We start from the raw sequence: 21,974 nt of genomic DNA, 5'->3' as shown, positions 1-21,974 counted from the left end.
GGATAAGGGTACAGAAAGGTGGAAAAATAGGAACCAATAAAGTAGCCAAAAACCTGCCTACAGGGGCAACCTCCTGGCGATGCTCAAACCTAAGCCCGAGAATTCGGATGAGCAGGTACAGCTTTGTAAGTTAGCAGACAGCGCCTGTGCGTGTGTGTGTGTGTGTGTGTGTGTGTGTGTGTGTGCACAGAGAAAACAGAGAGACAGAGACAGAGAGAGTCAGAGGGAGAAAGGGAGGAAGGGAAAGAGGGAAGGAGGGGGATGGAGAGAGGAAAGAAGGGGAGGAATGGAGAGAGAGAAGGAGGAAGAAAGAGAGAGAAGTGGGAAGGGAGAGAGAGAGGGAAAGGGAGAGAGCTTTCATGGCAGAGTCTCAGGAGAACTGAGCAGTTCAGGAATGCTGATTTAAAATTAACAGTTCTGGAAGGGCCTCTCATTTTCATGCAAGTAGGCTCTATATCTGTCAGGTTATTCTAGCTGTTATTGTGTTTGCAGACCCATAGAAAATCCTCTCTGGCCAGGGACAGGCAGGCACACTGCGCTATGGTCCAGGTAACACCCTCCCACCTGAAAACTTGATGTAAAGTCTGTGGGAATGAGCACATAAGAGGCCGTGCAGGGGACATCCACGTCACCGCCTTTATTTGACAACTAGAGCCACACACGAGGCTTGCTTGGAGTCCTGACAGACAAGGTTCTGGGTCCCCCAGACTGTACCTGTGGTAGGACAAAGAGCTGGTGCCATCTATTAGGTCTTGTCTTCCAGTGGAAGAGAAAGGCAGTAAGCACACACGCAGATGTAGGCACTGTACAGACAGCAGGGCCAGAGCCAGTCTGCCACAGGCTGCAGGAGAGCACCTTCCTTGGTGGGCAGATGGTCCTCAAGCGCCCATGTGCTAGAGAATTAGTCACTGGACTGAGAAACCGTGGGAGGTGGTGAACCTTTTCAAGGGTGGAGCCCTGTGTGGGAAGTTATAAGTCCTTGGGGATTGGGCCTCTGAAGGGACTACTGTTGCTCTGACTCTTTGCTCTATTTTCCCCATGAGGCAGCCATGAGGTGATCAGGCCTTCAGGACCTGCCTCATGCTTCCACCATGATGAGCCTACCCCATCCCGGGTTCATGGGGGCTAACCAGCTATGGTCTCAAGCCTTCAACAGTGTGAACCAAAGTAAACCTTTTCTCTTTAGGCTGATTGTCTTTTTTGTTACATCAGCGAGATGCTTTTTAAGCAGCTGACTTATGGGAGGATATTACGAATTGGTTCTTTGTCCTCTGAGGATAGCTCACAGTTCGTGCCACATGGGTTTTTGTTTGTTTGTTTGCTTGCTTGCTTGTTGTTTTGTTTGTTTGTTTGTTTGTTTGTTTTAACTTATAGAGGAAAGAAAACAAGTGGTGAGAACTGGAAGAAATATTCACTCCTGAGCCAGGTGTGAGAGCCAGCAGTGGGGACCGGGGGGGGGGGGGGCGGGGCGGGGCGGGGCGGGTGGGGGAGGTGCTGAGGTAGGAGAATGGAGAGCTCAACGCCAGCTTGTTTACAAAGCCAAATCCTGTCATAAGCAGAAAAATGAAACGGAGTCAACAACCAACAAATTGGACTCCCGCCCACCTTGGAGTAGAGGCTTAGTTTTTTCCTTAATCTTTTACCTTGGACAGCAGTTCTAGAAACTTCTTTTTTTTCCTGTGGTCTCTGTCATGTCTCCTGCCTTAGCTTGTTTGGCAAAAGGTGCCTTCGGTGACCGTGTCTTGTGGCACTTTACGTGTTTTGCCAGCCTCCCTCGCCGGAAGTCTTAAGAGCGGGTAAGGACCAAGGGTCGCTATAATCCAGGCAAGTTCTGTGGCTCCCTGGATTGAGTTCTCCTTGGCCTGGGGTATCTCCAGGCGTCAGCTGGGTACCCGCCAAGCTTGGAGCAAGCAGCTCTGCGGGGTGATGCTTTTCTGCTTATTGAGACAGGGTCTTGGAGCTGCTGTGCTGCCCACGGCAAGCAGGCAAGACGCACACTCATCCCCTGCCCGCCTCTCCACGAACACCTATGTGAGTAATTATCAGATATAACTTAATCCGTCTTGCAAGCGCTACAGCTCTGAAAATAGAAGGCCTAAGGCCTCCCAGGACCACCCCTTTCCTTCAAGGTGCCTGCCCTTTCTTATATGCAGATGAGACTCTCACGACGAATCAGAAATGAAGAATCCACCGGAGGGGAAGGCTAGAGTTGGGAAAGAAAAGGAGACAAGCAGAGGGACACCAGGATTGAGGGCTGCAACCAGGGGCCTGCAGAGGATGTGACATTTGGGCCTAGCTCAATAGATCATGCTGGATTAAAGATGACAGGGTTGAGGGGAAAGGGATTCATGACAGAAGCAAAGGGCAGGGCCTTTCAACACAACAGATAGAAGACAAGAATAACTGATGGGGGAGAGGGAGGAGCAGGCAGGGATGCAGAGACAGGGAGGAGGGAGGATCAGGGGAGAGAAGATGGAAGGGCGGGACTGAATATGCCAGACTTCCCTGGCTATACTCAAAACCTTTGCCTATTCCGCTAGAGCTCTGACAGTTGACTCAGCCACCGGGAATGTGTTGGCTTAATCTCGTAATTCATTGCATCAGTTCTCTGCATGACTTAAAATATATTTCTGAACACATTAAAGGATTTGATCATTTATAGTCAGTAGACTGTCAACTTACATTTATTAATTATAGTAGCTTTTATGAGGCTGGAATTTTAGGTTCCACAGAATAGGTTTATAATTATTTTAAAAAAAAAATTATGGTGGAGAGTGCAGGGGGGGGCTGGAGGGTGTATGTGTCACCATAGGCATGTGGAGGTCAGAGGACAACTTTTGGGAGTTGTTTCTCTCTGCCCACCATGCTGGTTGCAAGGACTGAATTCAAGGGGCAATCTCTGAGACAACAAGCATCCTTATTATCTGCGCCTCCTTGCCCAGCCATGGGCAGCAGGATTAAGAGAAAGATGTGGTGCCACTTTTAATTTAGGACATCCCATTGGTTTACATGGAAAACCAGGATGTCTGAGGGGAGGCTAGGTAAAGAGAAGACGAGAGAAGCCCATGCAAGAGTGATAGGAAAGAATGCCAGAGGCAGAGACAAGAAAAACTCAGGAGACAGCTCAGCAGAATGGCCATGCAGGTAGAGCGGGTCCCCAAGCGCTTTTACTCCTGCCTCCCAGTACAGCCTGCACTGGTACCTAGAAGCAACAGGGTTGGACTATTCATGGCAGCTCAAGAAAGCACCTCACAGGGGAGGATGCTGGCCCTTAAGATGTGGCATGCACAGAGGCTCTGTAAGACAGCACTTTCCTGGATGCTAGAATATCTGGTCCAGGAACCACAGGATAAAATTAAGATGTTTCTCCTCTCCTAACGTTCTCAGATAACCCACGTACAAACTTCAACTCCTCATCTTCAGACTTAAGGCTCTGCTCACTGAGATGAAATTTACGATCAACCTGTGACCTGATTATCTTTTTTTTTTTTTTAAGTAAATACATGAACAATCAATATGTCTAATCTCTTCGGATGCCCAGCGCGACGTGGAACTCGTGTGTTTGGCTGCACACTTCCTCCTGTTAGTTCAAAGGAGTCTGACTAAGGTCAACATTTGCTTGCTGAACTCTTTTGAAAATTTATCTCTGTCACTGTTTGCCTCTCAAGGCTTTGCCCTGTGTGGGAACCACCGCGTGCAGGGCCTGAACTCTTCACTGTACCATCTGTGAGATCCTGCACACCTGTGTGCCCTCACGATCCGCTTATCTCGAGTGGGCGAGCACGCCTTGGAGCTCCAGGTGGTGAAACCAATGAGAGTGTTGTTTAAGCGGCTACTGGTCACCTCACCTGTAACACTGGGAAGGGGGTCTCCTTCCCTCTAGGTGGAAGGCTCTCGTTGAAAGACAGGGGCCCTAGACAGTTTCCCATCTCCTCCTCTCCTTAACGGCTGGCTCCAGGGCTCTGGACAGTGTGTGTCCTTGGCCAATTGCAGTAACTCTGGGCTGCATGGGACTGGAGGTTCTGCTTCATATCCTACCCCACCCCCTCAGGCCCCAGGCCTCAGTTCCTCCACAAAAGACTCCCACTGAGGAGCATCTGTGGGGCGAGATTTGCATTGTTATACAGAAATGCAAAATCTCAGTGTTGTGTTTTATCAAAATATAAGAGAGAGAAGGCATATGTTTGGTGGAGGTGTAGTCAGGTGTAGTGGGGGAAAGAGGTGCCTCTGTGGGCCCATGCTGAGGCATCGCTTGCCCCTGAGGGAACAGCCACATAGTGTAGAATAGAGTTTATTTATAGACAGGATAGTATAGAATAGAGTTTATTCATAGTGTAGGAAGGGAAGTTGAGGGAGTAGAGGCAGAGAAAGGAGGAGAGAGAGTAGAGGACTAGAGGCAGGCCATAAGCACTTGGAGAGAGGAGGGGAGGACAATGGGGAGGGGGGTTAGGAGCAAGAGGACGGAGCAGGAGCAAGAAGGTAGGAGAGCGAAGAGGGGTCAAGCTGACCCTTTTATTGTGAGTCAGTCACACCTGACTTTTGCCAGGTAACTCTGGGGCAGAGCCTAGACTAAATGCCAACATTCCCCCATTTTGGTTTAATTAAAAAATGTCAAAATTAGAAAGAGGTGATGGTGGCGCAGGAGTAGGGACGTCGTGATCATTAGTTACTGCCTGTTGACTCTGGGGTGACATGTCTCTGGAAACCTAGGAAAATGGGTATGGGGATGTCAGTCCAGTCTTAGGAGAGTGGGCCCTTTTCTTGCTGTCCAGGGTCTATAGAACCATCTGTGGATAGACAGTAAGGAGCAGGTCCTGTAGAAGTGTCTGTGTCTGTGAGAAACAATTGGAGCGTCTGTGGGTTGCTTCTCTGGAGCTGTCCTGGATGTAGCAAATGTCTGGACTTGACAAGATGCTGAAACACACACACACACACACACACATACACACACACACATTATAGGTAGAGAATAAAGTTAAGTACGTTTGGGAGAAAAATTTTTTAGGTGTACATTTGAAAGTATATCTGAGGGGGTTGGTGAGATGGAACAGCGAGTCAGAGCACTGACTGCTCTTCCGAAGGTCCTGAGTTCAAATCCCAGCAACCACATGGTGGCTTTCAACCACCTGTAATGAGATCTGACACTCTCTTCTGGTGTGTCTGAAGACAGCTACAGTGTACTTATGAATAATAATAAATACATCTTAAAAAAAAAGAAAGAAAGTACATCTGAAACCCTTAGGTCTGGGGGTGTTGGGGGATGAGGTGAGTCCAAATTCAAGGGCCCAGGACAGGAACCCCACCCTCTGGAATAGGTAGGTGTACTTATCTGGGTGGAGTCTATTTGGTCCATGAGAAGTGAATCTAAGTGGGTTTCCTGGAGCTTATACGTTTACAAAAGGGATAAATTTGTTAACAGCATGAACAGTCTCCCAGATGAGCTTAGGGAAGACAAAATCCTTTCATAGAGCAGAAGAAGCAAGAAGGCTTTTTTTCTTCTGTCTAAGAAACTGGATATATATAAATATTTTAGCAAAATGAGAAACAATTTTAAGTTTACATTTGAGAGACAAAGGAAATGTGAAACCTTGACCTTGTGAATATAGTTGACGATATAGGTTATCGTGAGAAATACCTCAAGTCTATAGTTAAAAGGCAATCAAAGGAAACTTACATTTGAGCTGGTGATTGTACAGTTGGATCATATGGTGGAATATGTTCGTAGGCTAACTTATAAGAACTAGGTTAGGACAGTGGCACAGCAAGGAAAGGAAATATGAAGCATTTAGTCACTGAGTTTAGGTGAGGAAGTAACAGATTACATCTGTGAAAGCTTTCCTCTGAACTTATGTATCGTTTATCGTGAAGCCTGTGGGCCAGGAAAACCTGTCTGTCTTTGATAAGAAATCTGGTAGTCTTAGCTAGTAAACAAATTTACTAATGAGCAAATATAGTGGTGGATTGATTACCTTAGGGATAAGGAGCTAGGTCTGTTTTCTAGCTGTCAATGTAGTCAGAAATCCCGGGAAGGATAAATTATAATCTTGGAGTCATGTATTGATTACATGACTCAGCACTACCCTACTCCCCCCCCCCCAGCCCAGCCTTTAAATTTCCTGCTTCCTGACCTTCCCCGAGTCAGAAGCAGCACCAGTGAAGGACTGGGTCTGAAACACAGGTCTCCCTATGCTCACGCTTCTTCAAGAAGAGAATGGAGCTCATTCCAGTTGACTTTAAGCATCTGCACTGCAAAGGACGCAATCATCAGAGTGAAGAGAGAGCTCACAGGAAGGGAAGCAACCCACCAGGGGACAAGTGTCCAGATAGACAAAGAACTGCAAGAATGCTGGATGGTGGTGGTGCACACCCTTAATCCCAGACCTAAGGAGGGAGAGGCAGGCAGAACTCTTGAGTTTGAGGCCAGCCTGGTCTAAAGAGTGAGTTCTAGGACAGCCAGAGCTACACAGAGAAACCATGTCTAAATCAATCAATCAATCAATCAATCAGAAAAAAGAAAACCCCTCACAGCCTTGTCCATGAACAGTCTGATAGAAGAATTTTCTCAATTGAGGTTCTCTTTCCACATAACTCTAGCCTCTGTCAAACTGACAAAGAACTAGTCAGGGCAGGATGTATCATGGGAAAGGAGGAAGATAGCCTAGAGAGGTGCTAAAGTAGACGGGGAGGCTAACTGGGAGGGGAAGGCACTAGGCTGGGGGGACAGGTGCAGGCAATGGAAGGAGATAAATGAGAACAAAGTCCAATGACACGCATGTGTGACAATGCAATGGTACCCTTTTCACACTAACTAGTGCGAACCTTTGAAAGGAAAAGAACCATTTTCAGTATCAAGCCCCTTACACACATTGTAGGTATTCTCTTGTGAGAGGGGGAGTGCCAAATCACAGCTGAGAGACTTTAGGGATGGTGACACGGGCCAGTCCCCTGACACATAAGGGTGGAGGTGTGTGTGTGTGGGGGGGTCTTGCGTCAGCATCACCACCACCTGGAACGTCTATAAAATGTCACTTCTTAAGCCCAACACAGTCTTCCTGATTCAGATACTGTGGGAGTGAAACCCAGAAATCTGTAGTCTAACCCTTAGGTGAGTCTTCAGGTAAGACAGACAGATAGACAGACAGACAGACAGACGGATAGATAGATGGATGGATAGATAGATAGATAGATAATAGATAACTAGATAGATATCGATATATAGATATATCCAGATAATTATCATTATAAGGCAGGTGGGTCCAAACATCTGTTCTCTGTACCTCTCCATTTCACACTCAAAAGTAATCTGTGATGGCTTGTTCTGAAATGGGCTCTCATAGCACATGGACTACCTTCCCCACTACTGACCACAGGGAGGCAGCAGAGAGTCACATGAGGGTCCACACAGAGCAAGAAGACCCTGCCTGGACTCCATCACTCTGTAACAACTGGTATCATTTCAGAAGCTGTGCTCAAGACCCCAGCCCTGTACGGGGATTTGATGACACTCCTTGGGATCCAGGTTTCCATCCCAACACAGCAGAACTCTGGAATGAGCATAAACCCAGAGGGCAACTTGCCCTGGCAAGGTGAGGTTGGGTTGCAAGCAGAAATTAGGAACTGTCAGAGGTCTTGGGGAACCTCCCGCATCAGGAAGCAGTGATTCTCTCCGATGATAGGATGAAAACATGGTAGGGTCAGTCGGGGGGAGTTGGGTTAGTCAATAAAGTGTTAACCACACAACCACTAGGACCTGACTCAGTCCCACCACTCACCCAAAAAGAAAAATGAATGAATGAATACATGAACAAATGAACAAACAAACCAATATGTAGTCATGGGCGCATGGTTACTATCTTAGTACTGGGGAGGCAGAGACAAGAGGGATTCCCGGGACTAGCTGGCCAGCCAGAAGGTATCAAGACATCTCTTTTCCTTATTTAAATTAGGACCTGCTCCTGGTTCTTGGCACTGCTCGGGGGCTTGAAGGGGACAGCATCTGGAGCCCCCACCAAAGCCTAACCCTCAGGACGGTGCACTGCTGCTTCAGGTGAGGACTAAAAACCCTGGCTCCAGACTGCTAATCAGAAACTGCCCCATCACTGGACCTGAGACAAGGCCAAAGGCCAGCAGTTTCCAGCTCCCATGCCCGGGGAACGGAATGTCCTCTGAGATAGAGTAAGACAAAGCCCACCAACCCTGGGATTCCTCAGAAACAGCTTGCAGTCACCACGGCCCTGGCAATGGTTTTGGAATGCCTAGAGATAAAGTAAGACAAAGCCTATGAACCACAGAATCCCCCTAATGTGCTATAAACTGGGCCGGCGAGCTCACTGGGGGGGAGGGGGGAATGCCTCTCTATCTTGATAATGGGAGACCCCAGCATGCAGGACTTCTGCAGAATAAAACACTCTTTGTGTTTACATACTATTTGAGTCTGGGGTACCATTCTCCAGCCAATCGTGGACCCTTACATCTCAAGCAGGATCACTGAGGAAAAAGATTTTGATGGGCAGTGGTGGTGCACGCCTTTAATCCCAGCACTCGGGAGGCAGAGGCAGGCGGATATCTGAGTTCGAGGCCAGCTTTGTCTACAGAGTGAGTTCCAGGACATCCAGGGCTATACAGAGAAACCCTGTCTCGAAACAAAATAAAACAAAACAAAATGAAAAAAAAAAAAAGAGAGATTTCGTTAAAGTGGAAAAAAAATCAATGGAATGTAAGGTTTTAACTTAAATTAAAAAAGAGAGAGAGACTGTTCGTTTCTCCATTCTTTCTGGTGTTTTGTAATCAGGTGGCATTTTAGCGGGGGGGGGGGGGGGGCGCATGCTGAGGATCCTGCCCCCAGCTACCAGCCATACGACTGGTCTAGTATAAAATGAAGTTTATTTGGGGCACCAGAAGTGGGGAGAATTGAGTGGAGGTAGAGAAAGAGAGGAGACAGAGAAGGACAGAAAGAGAGAGAGAAAGGGGGTGGGTGGGGGGAAGAGCCAGGCAGGAATATGGAGGGAGGGCAGAGGGAGGGAGGGGAGGAGGAAGAGGAGAGAGAGGAAAGGAAGAAGAGGGAGAAAGAGGAAGAAGAGAAGAGAGAAGAGGGGTTGGGCAAGCAGTCCTTTTGCAAGCCAGGCTCATAGCTGGCTGATGTTAGGTAACTGCTGGGTGGAGCCTAGAAGAAAGGCATGCAGGGCCAAGTCCTTTACCGCGGGAACGGGGTCCACTCAAAGTTTTCTGTCACCCCAAATCTTCAACTTTGGGCTTTACTTAAAATGTACTTTTCCCAGTCACTTGTGAAACTAAAGGTTCAAAGAGGCATGGAGAAGTAAGGCTGTCGACAAAGGTTAGATGAAGGAATACAAGCTGTACCTGAGCCAATCCTTAACCAAGCTCAGCTCCACCTTTCTTCTCCCATTGGCCTGTCTGGAGCTGAGCAAACACTCAGTTTCTGACCAATCAGGGCCACAACCCTAGGATGACCTTCCTCCCACGGAGTGCCTCCCTGAGTGAGCGAACACAGGCTCCTGTTAGATCCAGTGGCCACCTGAAGCAGGGTCCCACCATGTCCCCATCTGCACCAGTTAGTAAAACCAGGTGGGCTTCAATAAACCAAGCCTCCCCCAGCCCATCCATGCACCTTCTTGAACTTGTAAGATTGGTGACACAAATATGTATTTCTGAAACACTCCAGGGTAGTTCCTTTATTAAGAAAGAAACATAGGCCCTTACATCTGATGGACCCTACGATCCTGGACACATGTTCTCATGAAGTTGGTGTGAGCTTTATGGTACCTGCCATGTACCATATTCTGTGCTGGAGTCTGGAGACACAAGGAACAAAATGATGTCTCCAGTCAGTCCCAAGAAGCTTTCACGCTGGTTGGAGGAGAAAATACAGTCCAAGTGAACACAAATAAGGTCAGGTGCAGCAGACGCCATGAGAAATCAGGTCAAGGGTGCAGACAGGGCCTGGAGGGTGTGAAAATAGAACTTTGTAGAAGATGCTCAGAAAGGGTGTGGCTCAGATTTAGGAATATCACAGCAAGTGTCCCAGACATAGGACACAGCAGATGGCAGAGGACCCAAGAGAAAGCTTGTTTGGTGAATTCAAGGTAATGTGTTAACCACAGATAACTAATCACAGCTGATAGGTATCCACTATGTAGGTAGATGTTCACGTACAATTAATCAGATGCTGTTCCCTGAAACCATCTCTGGAGTGATTTGTCTCCAGGCCCTTTACTGACCCACAGGCATTGGAGTTTTGTTGGGGGACACTGCACCCCAAAGCAATGGCACCTGGGCAGAACCCATGAATTTCAGAGTCTCTCCCGGATGAATGGTGTTTTGGTAGGTCAAGCAGAGAGGAGACATCCTGGAGGCAGTGTTGCAGGGGAGAAGGAGAAAAGACAGTGTGGGAATCAAAGGTGGAAAGGTGGTAAATGGAGCCAGGAAATTCAGTGTCCCAGGAGTCAAATGCAAATGGTTGGGAGTGGTGGGGATGTGCATAAGAGTGAATGCCCAAACAAATCATGGTAGATTAAACTGTGTCTGTAATAAGTCATACTATTGGCTATAGTATGAGGGGTTTGCAATTTCCTTCTCCCCTCCCCCAGCTACTTCAAAACCAAAAAGTACACATACCGTAATATGCTTTCAATATTTAAAAAAGACCTTTATTATAAATGTTAAAACGAAAACAATACAAAAGTGGCAGTTCCGGTGCCCTGAGCTTCAGCAAGCGACATCATTCTTACTGCTGGTCCATGGTGAGAAGGCAGTGTTCAAACTACATAATGGAAAATACCAACATTCCATTCCAATAGATCCCCTGGCTCTGTTCATGCTCAGAGCAAGGCTTCAAAGCATGCCCTAGTGCAGGTGTGTGCCCTGTGAGTGCAGGTTTCTGTATTTTCCAACTCAAGTCTCCTTCCCTCAACCCTTACCACCTCTGGAATTCTGCTTTTTGGCTCATCAGGCATCTACAACCTACTCTAAGAAGATTCTTGTCATCTGCTGCCATCTAGATAGCCAGTTACTGTGAGAAGAGGAACCAGGCTGCGGGGGGGGGGGGGCATCCTGTCCAGCCTCAATTCCAACTTCACCCTGCATCAGACAGCTACGCTGTTCTGGCTAGTTTTATGTCAATTTGACATAAGTGTAAATCATTTTGGAGGAAGAAACTTTCATTAAGAAAACACTTCCAAGGGGAAGCCTGTAGGGCATTTTAAGCAGAGATTGGCAGCAGAGGGCCCAACCCACTGTGAGTTGTGCCATCCCTGGGCTGGCAGCCCGGATTCTTTAAGAAAGCAGGCCAAGTCAGAGGACACCAGTTAAGCAGCACTCCTCCATGGCCTCTGCATCAGCTCCTGCCTCCAGATTCCTGCCCTGCTCGAGTTCGTCTTGACTTCCTTCAATGATGAACTTACAGAAACGTAAGTCAGGTAAACCTTTCTCTTCCCCCCCACGTTGCTTGGGTGATGGTGTTTTCTCACAGCCACAATAACCCTGACTAGCACATGGGTTCAGCCTGTGATCAAACCACGTGCACTGCTCATGAAAAAGGAAGGCAATTGCAAAGCTTTACCAAGCACCTCTAACTTGTGGGTACTTTCATTTAGGAGGCTGAACAGCTGTGGGTGTCCTGACTCTTGGTAATGTGTGAGGACGGGCAATTTTAGACATGCGACCTTCACAGCTCCTGAGTTGGACTAGCTAAGCTGTGATAGGAGGCCTTCCTTGGCATAAAGAGAAACTTCATTCCAAAATGGCCCTTAGCACATTTGCAGTGATTTAAAAGTGTTATTTAAAACTATCAGACAGTGAAGCACTTTCCATTTTCCTGTAATCATTCCTGTAACTGTCTAGGACCGCTAGGTTTTTCCTTGCTGAGAGTCTACACTGAATTGATCCCTCCTGGAGGTTCCTCCACACAACACCGAAGAAGTCTTTTCTGGACAGACAATGTAGGGCTCAAACTAGAACCTCTTTCTCCAGTCCCATCAGAATTATGGCTTCAAACACTGCCCAGAGGTGACTACATCCCACGGTGCATGGCCAGCAGGCATCAGAGCTCAAATCCAACTGCCTGAGTTGTTAAACTGTAAGTCTTCGTTCCTGCTGTTGTCCCACCTGCTCTGAGCTCACTACCCTCACTCAGAAACTGGTTTCTCCCATCTTCTTCTTATCCTCAAACCAGCAGACAACAGTAATTCTCAGCCCCATCTACCCCAAGGTGCTAGAAGACCTTTTCTTTTTTTGAAAAATCTTTTTTTCTAGAGATTTATTTATTATGTATACAGTGTTCTGCCTATATGTATGCCTGCAAGTCAGAAGACTCCACCAGATCTCATTATAGATGGTTATGAGGCACCATGTGGCTGCTAGGAATTGAACTGAATCCAGGACCTCTGGAAGAACGGCCAGTGCTCTTAACCCCTGAGCCTTCTCTCCAGCCCCCCTGGAAGACCTTGATAGTGCAATGTTATCATTTCTTCTTTATAAGCGACTGCAGCACTTAAGTTATGTACTGCCTTTTTCCGGTACAAACACCTTGCCTGTTTCTCCAGGAGACAGACAACCATGTCAATCACGGCTGGCTAGATCTGAAGTACTTGGTGGTGGTACTACTTAGAAATAAGTCAGTTCTACAAATAGCCATTTATGCTGTGTAGATGGGAGAATGTAATCTTATACAGTAAGTCTCCTATGGACTGGCAGCAGAGCCTTGGACAGGGGTTTATAATTGGGATGGTGGCTCTCCGTTGTTGTTCATTCTTCTTTTTTAAAAAACATTTATTTACTTTATTCATGAGTGCATTGTAAATGTCTTCAGACACACCAGAAGAGGCACTGGATCCTATTACAGATGGTTGTGAGCCACCATGTGGTTGCTGGGAATTGAACTCAGGACCTCTGGAAGAGCAGTCAGAGCTCTTAACCACCAAGTCATTTTTCCAGGGCCCATTGGTTCATTCTTGTTGTGACATGTTTCTGAGTCCATTTCATCTATTAAAAACAAGGTCAATGTGTTCCTGGCTAGTTACTCAATGGTGGCATCTATCAGCTACAGTGGGGAGAATGCATGTCAGAGCCACCAAGGGCCTTCCCTGTAGAAGGGACATTTCTGGAGAAAGCTGGAAGGCATGGGCATTGTTTCAGCATGTGGCTGTCTGGTCTACTGGTTTTCAAGAACTTGAACATGAAGCGCACCCAGTCTCTTAGCAACTTCAGTGCTCTCCCTTCACCTACTGCAAACTCGAGCCTCTGAAAGCAACCAGTCAGCTCCTGGAGGGGCATTCACCCCATCTCTACCTGCCTGCCTCAGTGAATCCTGAGAGGTAATTTTCTTTTTTCACAGCTGGGGGTGGGGAGAAGCAGACATCTGCCCTGAGCTATAAAGCCACACTACTCTGGAAGCCAGAAGCCAGACAGTCTTGAACCAACATCCAGAGCAGGTTCTAGGCTGAGGTTATTGCACACACAGAGGGACAGGCCAAGAACAGAGCTAAGTCTTCAGTGCATTCTCTCTCCTAGGAACCACACCGCCCTCAGCCTCCACCACAGTTAGAGTAACACTATGCTAAGACTCATCTGGTGGGTGAATGGCAGAAAATAAACCATGGCAGAATGGTTTTGTTTTTCTTGAGCACAAAGGTGATATTATTTCATACTCTGGCTCATCGAGTCCTGGTTTTCCTAAAGCTAACATGAGGTGCAGAGACACTTGGGATACCTACCTCAAGTTAGTAGCTGACGAATGTCTGCTATCTTCAGAGGACAGAGAATGTGCTGAAATGTCCAAGAGCAGTCTCTCTAATGTGTGCAACATATGTCATATCCATTTATGGATATGACATGGACAGGGGACTAAATATTAACAGTCCAGGGAACCACAACTGACCAGCACTTTTTTGGTTACAACACAGTTTTGAACCTGCAATGATGGAGCACACTTCAGCTTGTTGAGGCCAGTTTGCTCACCTGTGAGATGTGAAGGTAGAAAGAGAACAGGAGATCTCCATAAAGAAGACACAACTCCATCTGGGGTCAAGCCCTGGGTCCCCTGCTCTGACAGTTATGATGGGAAAAACCTAGTGTGTTATTTAGGAGGGTGTCTCTGGAAGATCTTGAGGCAAATCTGACACCCCAGCTAACTTAAATATGACCTTGAGCAAATTTCCTCACAGGCCCCAGGCACACCCTCCCCTCTGTGCTAAAGTGTGCCAGGCATCAAGCACACTGGTGAAACATTCTACTACTGAGCTGCGTCCCTACCCTTCCCCTCACTCCTTCTCTGCTTGTCCCTTTAGCCCAAGATCACACATCATCTTAAAGTTCTATGAAAAACATCAACCAGGATTTAAAAATACAGGAAACAAATGACATGAGCAGACAGATAACTTATTTAAACAGCTAAATGTGTATCTGGAGGCAAGAGTCTTCAGAAGAAATTATAGTTAAGAGACCCTATGGACGGTGCCTACGCTGTTCTCTGGTGTAAGAACGATGTCAAGCTGGGTATCTACAAGCCAGAAAGACACCTCACCAGAATCCACTGTACTGGCTCCTTGCGCTTGGATTTTTCAATTCCAGAGCTTTGAGAACCACTCTCCAACACTACTACTCAGTCGATGTCATGGCTGTCTGTCACTCAGCATCTGTCACGGTAGCAGCATTCTTGTAGTTTCTGGAGGTGACTGAACCCTAGCTGAGCTCTGGGCCTGAACATTATGGAACATTTAAAGACCCCAGTCTTATCCTAACCAAGTCTAACTTCCTAGTTACTAAAAGGTAAATCTTAATTAACACCTGGAAGTCAGTCATGCTAGCTGACTAAGTGTAATGTAATATTACACTTAGCAGAAGGGTCAGGTGTTTAAGCTTATCCTCAACTACATAGTACGTTTGAGTCTAGTCCAGGTTACATGGGACTCCCAAATGAAATACATCAAGAGGGGAAAAAATTAATAGCCACACCTCCAAGTAAATACAACGCCCCCTTTGCTGATGCGTTTCCCAAGGACCACATCATCTGTCTGTGCTCTATCAGCCACCAGCAAACTCACAACTCATGAACTGGCTGCTCTCTCAGGACAATAAATCCCAAGAGTAGCCAGTACATCTGTCTCAGTGCCAACTGTCCTCAGAGCTCCAATTATTTCCTCAAACTTCACTATGTCTTGAAAGGATGCATTCCATGTTGAAAATTTGTGACAGGAGAAACCAGTTCTAGAGGGTACTGTAACAACAACCTGGTCACATGTTCTGGTCAGCACTGCTAGAAAAGATGACTGGGTGCAGAGTGGGCGGTAAACACGGGCCAAAGTAACTGAGCCAGAAAAACGCTGCGCCTGCCTCCCACTCATATATGCAATAAATGTTCAGAGCATCAGATTTTATTTGTCACTTCCCTAAAGTCAACACTAATTCCAACAGCTGCATGATAACCTATTTGCATTTAGTATGCACGTTACTTATAGAACCTTTTCGTGTTTTACGGCTTAGCTGGTTAAGAAACCAAGATCTGGTGTGTTTCCTACATCCACAGACACAGCATCACAGAATGGATTGAGGATGTCTACTTCAGGAGTATCAGTGATCCTGGCACTAGCCAGGAGTCTTGTGTGCTGCGGACAATTCAACAGGGTTCCTGGGACTTTCTCACAGCCCTCTTGACTCTGGTGCAAGCCCAGGTTGGGGTGAGCCAGCCACCTTGTGGACATTATTATGTTAACAGTGTTGTCTTTATCTCTCAGCTGTTTTCTATACTAAACTTGTTTTTAAGGAATTCCTTTGTGGCGAACATTTATATGGTGTTTGTCCATTTGTTGAGACTCCCCTCTGTGACTACTCATGTTACTTACAGTATGTGAAAAATAACCAGGCTTGCGTGCCCTCTGCACTGTTGTAGCCACAGACAACGAATTAAAAAATGAATTAAAAGCAGTCTTTGCTATGACTGCTTCCGAAGAGACAGCACGCTACTTTAGCCCAACTCCTCACAGCTCTTTTTGGAAGTGAGGGAAACACTAAACCTGAGATTTGAAACTGTGTAATTTCTTCCTTTATATTTGTCTTAATATTACATAAAGTATAATCAGCCCTATTTTGGGGAGTACCCTAAAGACATAAATTGGTGTTATGTTTATTCTTTGGGATTCTAGACAAAAAGACAGCCCTGTACTAGAAAAGCAAGCCTTTGCTAAAAAGCAGTCTCCAGTTTTGTTGGGGTTGGCTAGAGAGGTATACCCTTTTAATAACAACTCCCAATCATTAACACAGTAAAGAAAATCATCTTTAAAAACACTCAAAAGGAAACTAATTTAGCATCATTATTACTTCAATGTCATGTAAAACACAAGGTAAAATTCTAGTCCACAAACTGTAATATAGAATTTAATTTTAACTTTATGAAGTATCTGAAATCAAGGACGATGATACATGCGTCGGGCACATCCCACAGAAGACATCTACAATGGTTTACATTTCCTTTTTATTTATTCCTAGAAACTGCCCGTATTGCAGAGTTTTCATGGATGAAATATGGAATTGAGCAGATTTCTTTTTCTACAAAATTATGATATAAACTTGCTCAATTTTCTATCTTATTGCTAATGACCCTTACACGCAGGCGCACAGTTTGTAGAGTAAACCCCTTAAGGACTGGATGTGTAGAGCATGCTGCAAGGTACAAGAAATAAGCTACAACTGAGCTTTTACACAAACCTACGTCTGGACTGACACAGGACTGAACACTGGCAAACATCACAACACAGGGAGAAATTAATAGAAAGGCGATACAGCTCAGTCCTGAAAGGGTTGAGTAGAAACACTAAAATATGATGTTTCTAACCATCCATCCCAAGTAACAGTGCTTGAAAAATAAATCAAAGGTGACACAGAAAATCACACATTTGTTCAGTACTCACCAGAAACACAGCTGCTTTGGAAAACAATGTCTGTTAACTTGGTTAATAACCAAATAGCATTTTCTTTCAAACAGGAATCTCTCCCTACAAAAAGATTTTGATTAAATAACTAGTGGATTAATTATTAAAAATTGCATTGGAATTTCTCTGTGGTTGGACACAGACCAGTTTCTCTAATGACAAAAGCATCCTGCCACACCTGGCACCCCAGGACCTGGAGGCTAAGGCAGGAACTAAGGCAGGAACTTTCAAGAATGCGAGGGGCTCCATGGGTGAGACCCTTGTCTCACGGAAAAACAAACAAAAAGCCTTAGCAAGCCTAAGGCCCTGGATTTGACCCCAGCACCACACAGAAAAGAAACAAAACTGTCAAGGTTAAGATGGTTGCAGGAAGAGTGACAGCCAGTTCTGCTAGTTAACTGTACACAAGGACGCTGCCACAGTTAGAGCAGTCAGCAGCAAGTTCAAACCCCTACTAGTGCTTGACTCTGCAACTGTACAAAGGGCTCCCCACATTTTCAGGTTTTGGCTTGCCTTCCAATCTCTTGACAAATTTAAGGGGCTAAAATACACGGTGGGTCTTGGATTCTGCATTTAGACATGTTTTAAGAAGCTGTGTAGACGCACTGTAAACAGAATAGAAAAATACACCCACACACCGCAACTGAAGAATTCCTGGTTCTAAGAAGATAAGAGGATAAAGGACCAGCATCAACAGGGAGGGAACATTCCACAGTAACTGGGGACAAGACTCCTGTACATCATATATTGAAATTGATTTACAAATCCACAAAAAGGACTTTTAATAAAAGCAGCTGACAAAAGAACTATCAATAACATGGTAAAGCAGACATGTCTGTTCACACTATTCTGTGGTAGGAATCTGACATAGAACCATAGCAAAATGCCTTTATTGTTACATTCTTGAACTTTGTAAAAAACAAACGAACAAACGAACAAACAGGAAAACAACTTATAGTCTAACTGTTTCAATTCTTACTAAAATAAACAAAAGAACCNAAATGAGATATAAGCATTTTAAAAAGTCAAAGTTCATTTTAATAAAGCCATGAACTTGAAAACTTANTTTAAGCTACAAAGCTGGGTAAGGAATAGTTTGTTCTTCAAAAGCATCTCGTCTGTTCTCAGTTAACGACTTAACTAAATCCTGAATCTAGGACCTCAGAAAGCACAGCGGCTCTGCAAACTGCTCAGGCTCCGAACAGATCGCAGGGTGCTGCTTCCATCGCNNCTGAGGAGTGGTGTTTGGGAAACCTTGAGANCAGTTACTGCAGAGATAGATCGGTAAGGCCNCAGTGAGCTCTGCCCTGGACCACTGAGACAGCCTGGAGGGGTGAGGCGGGGTGGGGAGGAGGTGGGCTGCAGCTGATCTGAAGAGAATCGGCTACAACAGCTGGTACAGAGCAGCCTGGGGTGGACAGGAGGGCTGCCACCACCACGTTTTACAGGTGGCCTTCCCCTTGACAAGCCAAGGAGGAGGCCGTTTAAAGATGTTCGGGGTGGCACTTACAGTGGTACAGTCTGCGAGACGGCGAGTGAGAGCAGCAACGCTGGAAAGCAATGGTCTGACAGAGGAGTCTAAGGGTCTACATGAAAACTTTCAGAAGCCCAGAGAGCCAGAAAGACACCTGAAAATGCCATAGAAGTTACAGTCTGCATTCGTAAGGTACTAGTGGCTCCTGTTTTAAGGGACAGTAAAAGCTTACCACAATCTAGAGGTAGTTTTTACTCAAGGATGATGGCATCACTAGACTGTGTCCTTTAACATCACACATGTGGTTCTTGTACTAAATGTAGCCCAATGAGTCTGCTGCAATTCCCAAGAAACTGAACGAGGCATTACCAAAGTGCAGGGATGGAAACAAAATAAAACTGGCATATTAGCACACAGGCTGACACACAAGCCTGAATGCAAGCAAGGCTTAACTAAAAAGGGGGAAAAATCCGAACAGAACATTTCTACTGGGGAAAATAAACAAAGGGGCAAAGAGAAAAATGGAAATATAAGTTACATTTGTATTTTTATAAACTTACAACTATCTGTCTCTAAGGTACTGTCTTCTGGCTACTTAGTTCAGTTTATTTAGTTATCATCTAATAAAAGCCATCTTATGGTCTTAACTTTAAAATTATAATGATGTTCTGGCTAAGCTTAAAAAAAAAAAAAAAATACAATAAATCATCCGGCAGAGACTTTCCTCATTTTACCCTATGGGCACCATCTTGGTAGCAAATAATTCTCATGATATTTTTTGTCATTTGCCAACAAGGTGGGAAACACCCTGTTAAATGTAATCACTGGGAACATTCCAAGTAAAGATAAAATGTTTAACTTACACATAATACAAGTTATGTACAAGATTTGGGGGACGGGGAAACCTGAACAAATCCTGGAACACAGATGAACTGATGAACAGGCAGAGGCGCACAGCCTTCGAATGGCGGTGTTCAATGCCATGAACTCAGAAAGGACTAAATGGCCACACGGAGCTGTTAGCATCTCTTAGATTACCACTATAAATACATTTCTTTAAAAAAGGGAAAACACAGAAATAACTACCAACAGTATCTGAGAACAGACTCAGTTAACATACATTGCATGTACTGCAGGCAAGGCGGAGGCATTTTTAAAGCTTTTGCAGACTTCATATAATCTTAAAAAAAATATGCAGGCCTTTACAAAATTTGACTTGCTGAAATCAAAATAATTCCAACTTATGAAAAAGTCATAAGACTTCAGCTTAAAAAAGTTCCAGCCTTAGACCACAGGAACCTGGAAGTGTTCGGTATTCAGACTGAACAAGCATGGTGAGGCTCGAACCTGAATGTACTTTAGAGCCAACCCTCAAAGGGTGGGGAGCGCAACCTGTTTGGTAACAAGATGTACTACATACTGTGATATAAAAAAGGCATGGTGAAAATGTACCTTTTACTAAAGCTTATGCAAGTCCCTTGGTCCATAAATCTATGTTAGGTTTGTGTCTTCCAGCTTAACCTGTGCTCCAGCCACATATCTATTTCCTGATCATTAAATCAAAACCAAACCCAAAACAACCAAAACGGGGTGTGTATGAGAGGGACAGCTGAAAACCTGGATTTCCAACAGCCTGTGCATTTTGATGTTGTTCATTGTACTGTGGCTTCTGCATTTCACATCTGCACTTGCAGTTTTGAATAGATCACCTGGTACAAAACGTTTCCCCAAGAAACCACAAAAGATTGTTCACTTTATCCTTGCCTTTCTCTGTCAACTTTTTGCCGCATTCAAGTCAGTTTAAGTCCCAGCAAAAAGACTGTAGTTAGGACACCACGGTTGCTGTGGACGATGTGACACTGGTAGAATTTGTGCTGGCATTTGTGTAATTCCCCTCGCTGTTTGTGTTTGACTCATTGGTGGGCACTTGGCTGGAGTTGGCTCTGAGAATCGCTCCTGCAGCGCTGCAGTGTGGCCTCGGCCCTGGCTCTGGTGTGTAGGTGAAGGTAAGGCTGGTGGAGTAAATGATCCCGTCATTACGGACCAAAGTTACTGGAACCTGGACTGGCTGCCGGACCCATCTCCAACCTTCTCGGAATGCAGAAATGTCTGGGACCACACAGAGCATGCTCTCTCCACATCTGAGGGGGAAACACACACCATTTAGAAGCATTTTCAAAGCAGACACAGCTCTGCATGGACAGTCTCGGGGGCCTACACCTTCCCAACCCCTGGGTGACAGAACAGGCTCTATCAGTACCTGTACATTGTTTCGGCTTCTACATCCCCAAACCACACTCGTAAATTTGGAGTAAAGTTTTGTCCTGTAAGTTCAAGCATTGCTACGTCCCCGCCGCCATTCAACTGCAATTTAGAGAAACCACATTAAGACAGATTTTCAATCTTCACTGAAGAACACAGCTTGGGTTATATACCTGCTTTCATTTTCATGAAGGTTAACAAGTTCAGATTTATAAAACATCTCTGTTAAATGACATGACTACAAAGCCATTTCAAGATAACATTCATACTGCTTCTATTTTTATTTTCTATGAATAGTACATGTAATAAGAACCCAAATTCTAACATCTAAAAAAAAAAAATCAGTATCACAGAAAGTAAGTTTATGGCAAGTTATAGCTAAGAACAGCAATGAAGACTAAACAATCTCACCTGAAGACTTTCTACGACAGGCACAGGAGTGACTGGGGCAAGGACGGGGCCCATCCCCTCATAGAACGTATACTCGGCCTTATCTGTGCTAATGATTGTCCAGGAAGCTCCATCGTTTATCATTTCTTTATTTTGTTCTTTTGGACATGGAGTGGCCTTAAGAAAAACAAATGTCCATATATTGAGTTTCATAAACATTGCAGAACAAGAAAATTTACTATATGACATTCACCTACTTGAGTTAACAATGAGAGAACTTAGAACAACCTGGGAATACCCTAATATGCTTAATCCCTACAGAATGCAGACGGGATGTTATTATGAAGCCCACAGGTGGTAGTTTTTGCTAGAACAGAAACACTTCCGTGATACATTTAGTCAGCCCTCACAGCCATCACTCATAGTGGAGTATTGCTGCTACACTTCATTAGCAGGTCAGTACCTGTGGTGCGGAATGCAAATGGACTCAGGAAGAAAGAATTACCAGAGACCTCTAAGTCTGCAGAACTAGTAGGCGCTTTGTCGCTTCCAGGAGGAAACAAAGGCTGAACTGAAAGCCCCAAACCCTGACCTGGGATCTAGTTCACCCACTAGTGTGGTCTAGAGCTATGCCTCTTCAACAGCAGTTTATAGAGTTCATCATGAACCCACAGCAATCCTACCACAGCATCAATCCATGTTATTATAAATGTCCTCTTGAAAGCATCTGAGTAAATAGTTGAATATTAGCACTTAAACCATGTCAGTGGTACTACTGGGGGACCCCAGTTATAAAGCGGATGAAGACTTGAACCCTCTTGTTGAATGCTTTTCTATTATACATACTTACATACAGACACACAGACACACACACACACACACACACACACACACACACACAATCA

General features: G+C 45.3%; 1 protein-coding gene across 1 annotated transcript in view; it reads right to left on the bottom strand.

The window, feature by feature from the left end:
- Positions 1-16,383: 16,383 nt before the first annotated feature.
- Positions 16,384-21,974, bottom strand: part of Rbpj (recombination signal binding protein for immunoglobulin kappa J region) — a 66,376-nt gene continuing 60,785 nt past the window's right edge. The window contains 3 exon segments of the mRNA XM_021210540.2: positions 16,384-20,558; positions 20,678-20,781; positions 21,091-21,246. Of these exon segments, the coding sequence (XP_021066199.1) occupies positions 20,243-20,558; positions 20,678-20,781; positions 21,091-21,246 (576 nt within the window). The 3' untranslated portion in view covers positions 16,384-20,242.

Source organism: Mus pahari, chromosome 13 (assembly GCF_900095145.1).
Source record: "Mus pahari chromosome 13, PAHARI_EIJ_v1.1, whole genome shotgun sequence".
In the NCBI taxonomy this organism is placed as follows: domain Eukaryota; kingdom Metazoa; phylum Chordata; class Mammalia; order Rodentia; family Muridae; genus Mus; species Mus pahari.
Note: the sequence above shows the minus strand (reverse complement) of the source record. Positions and strands in the feature narration are given on the sequence as shown.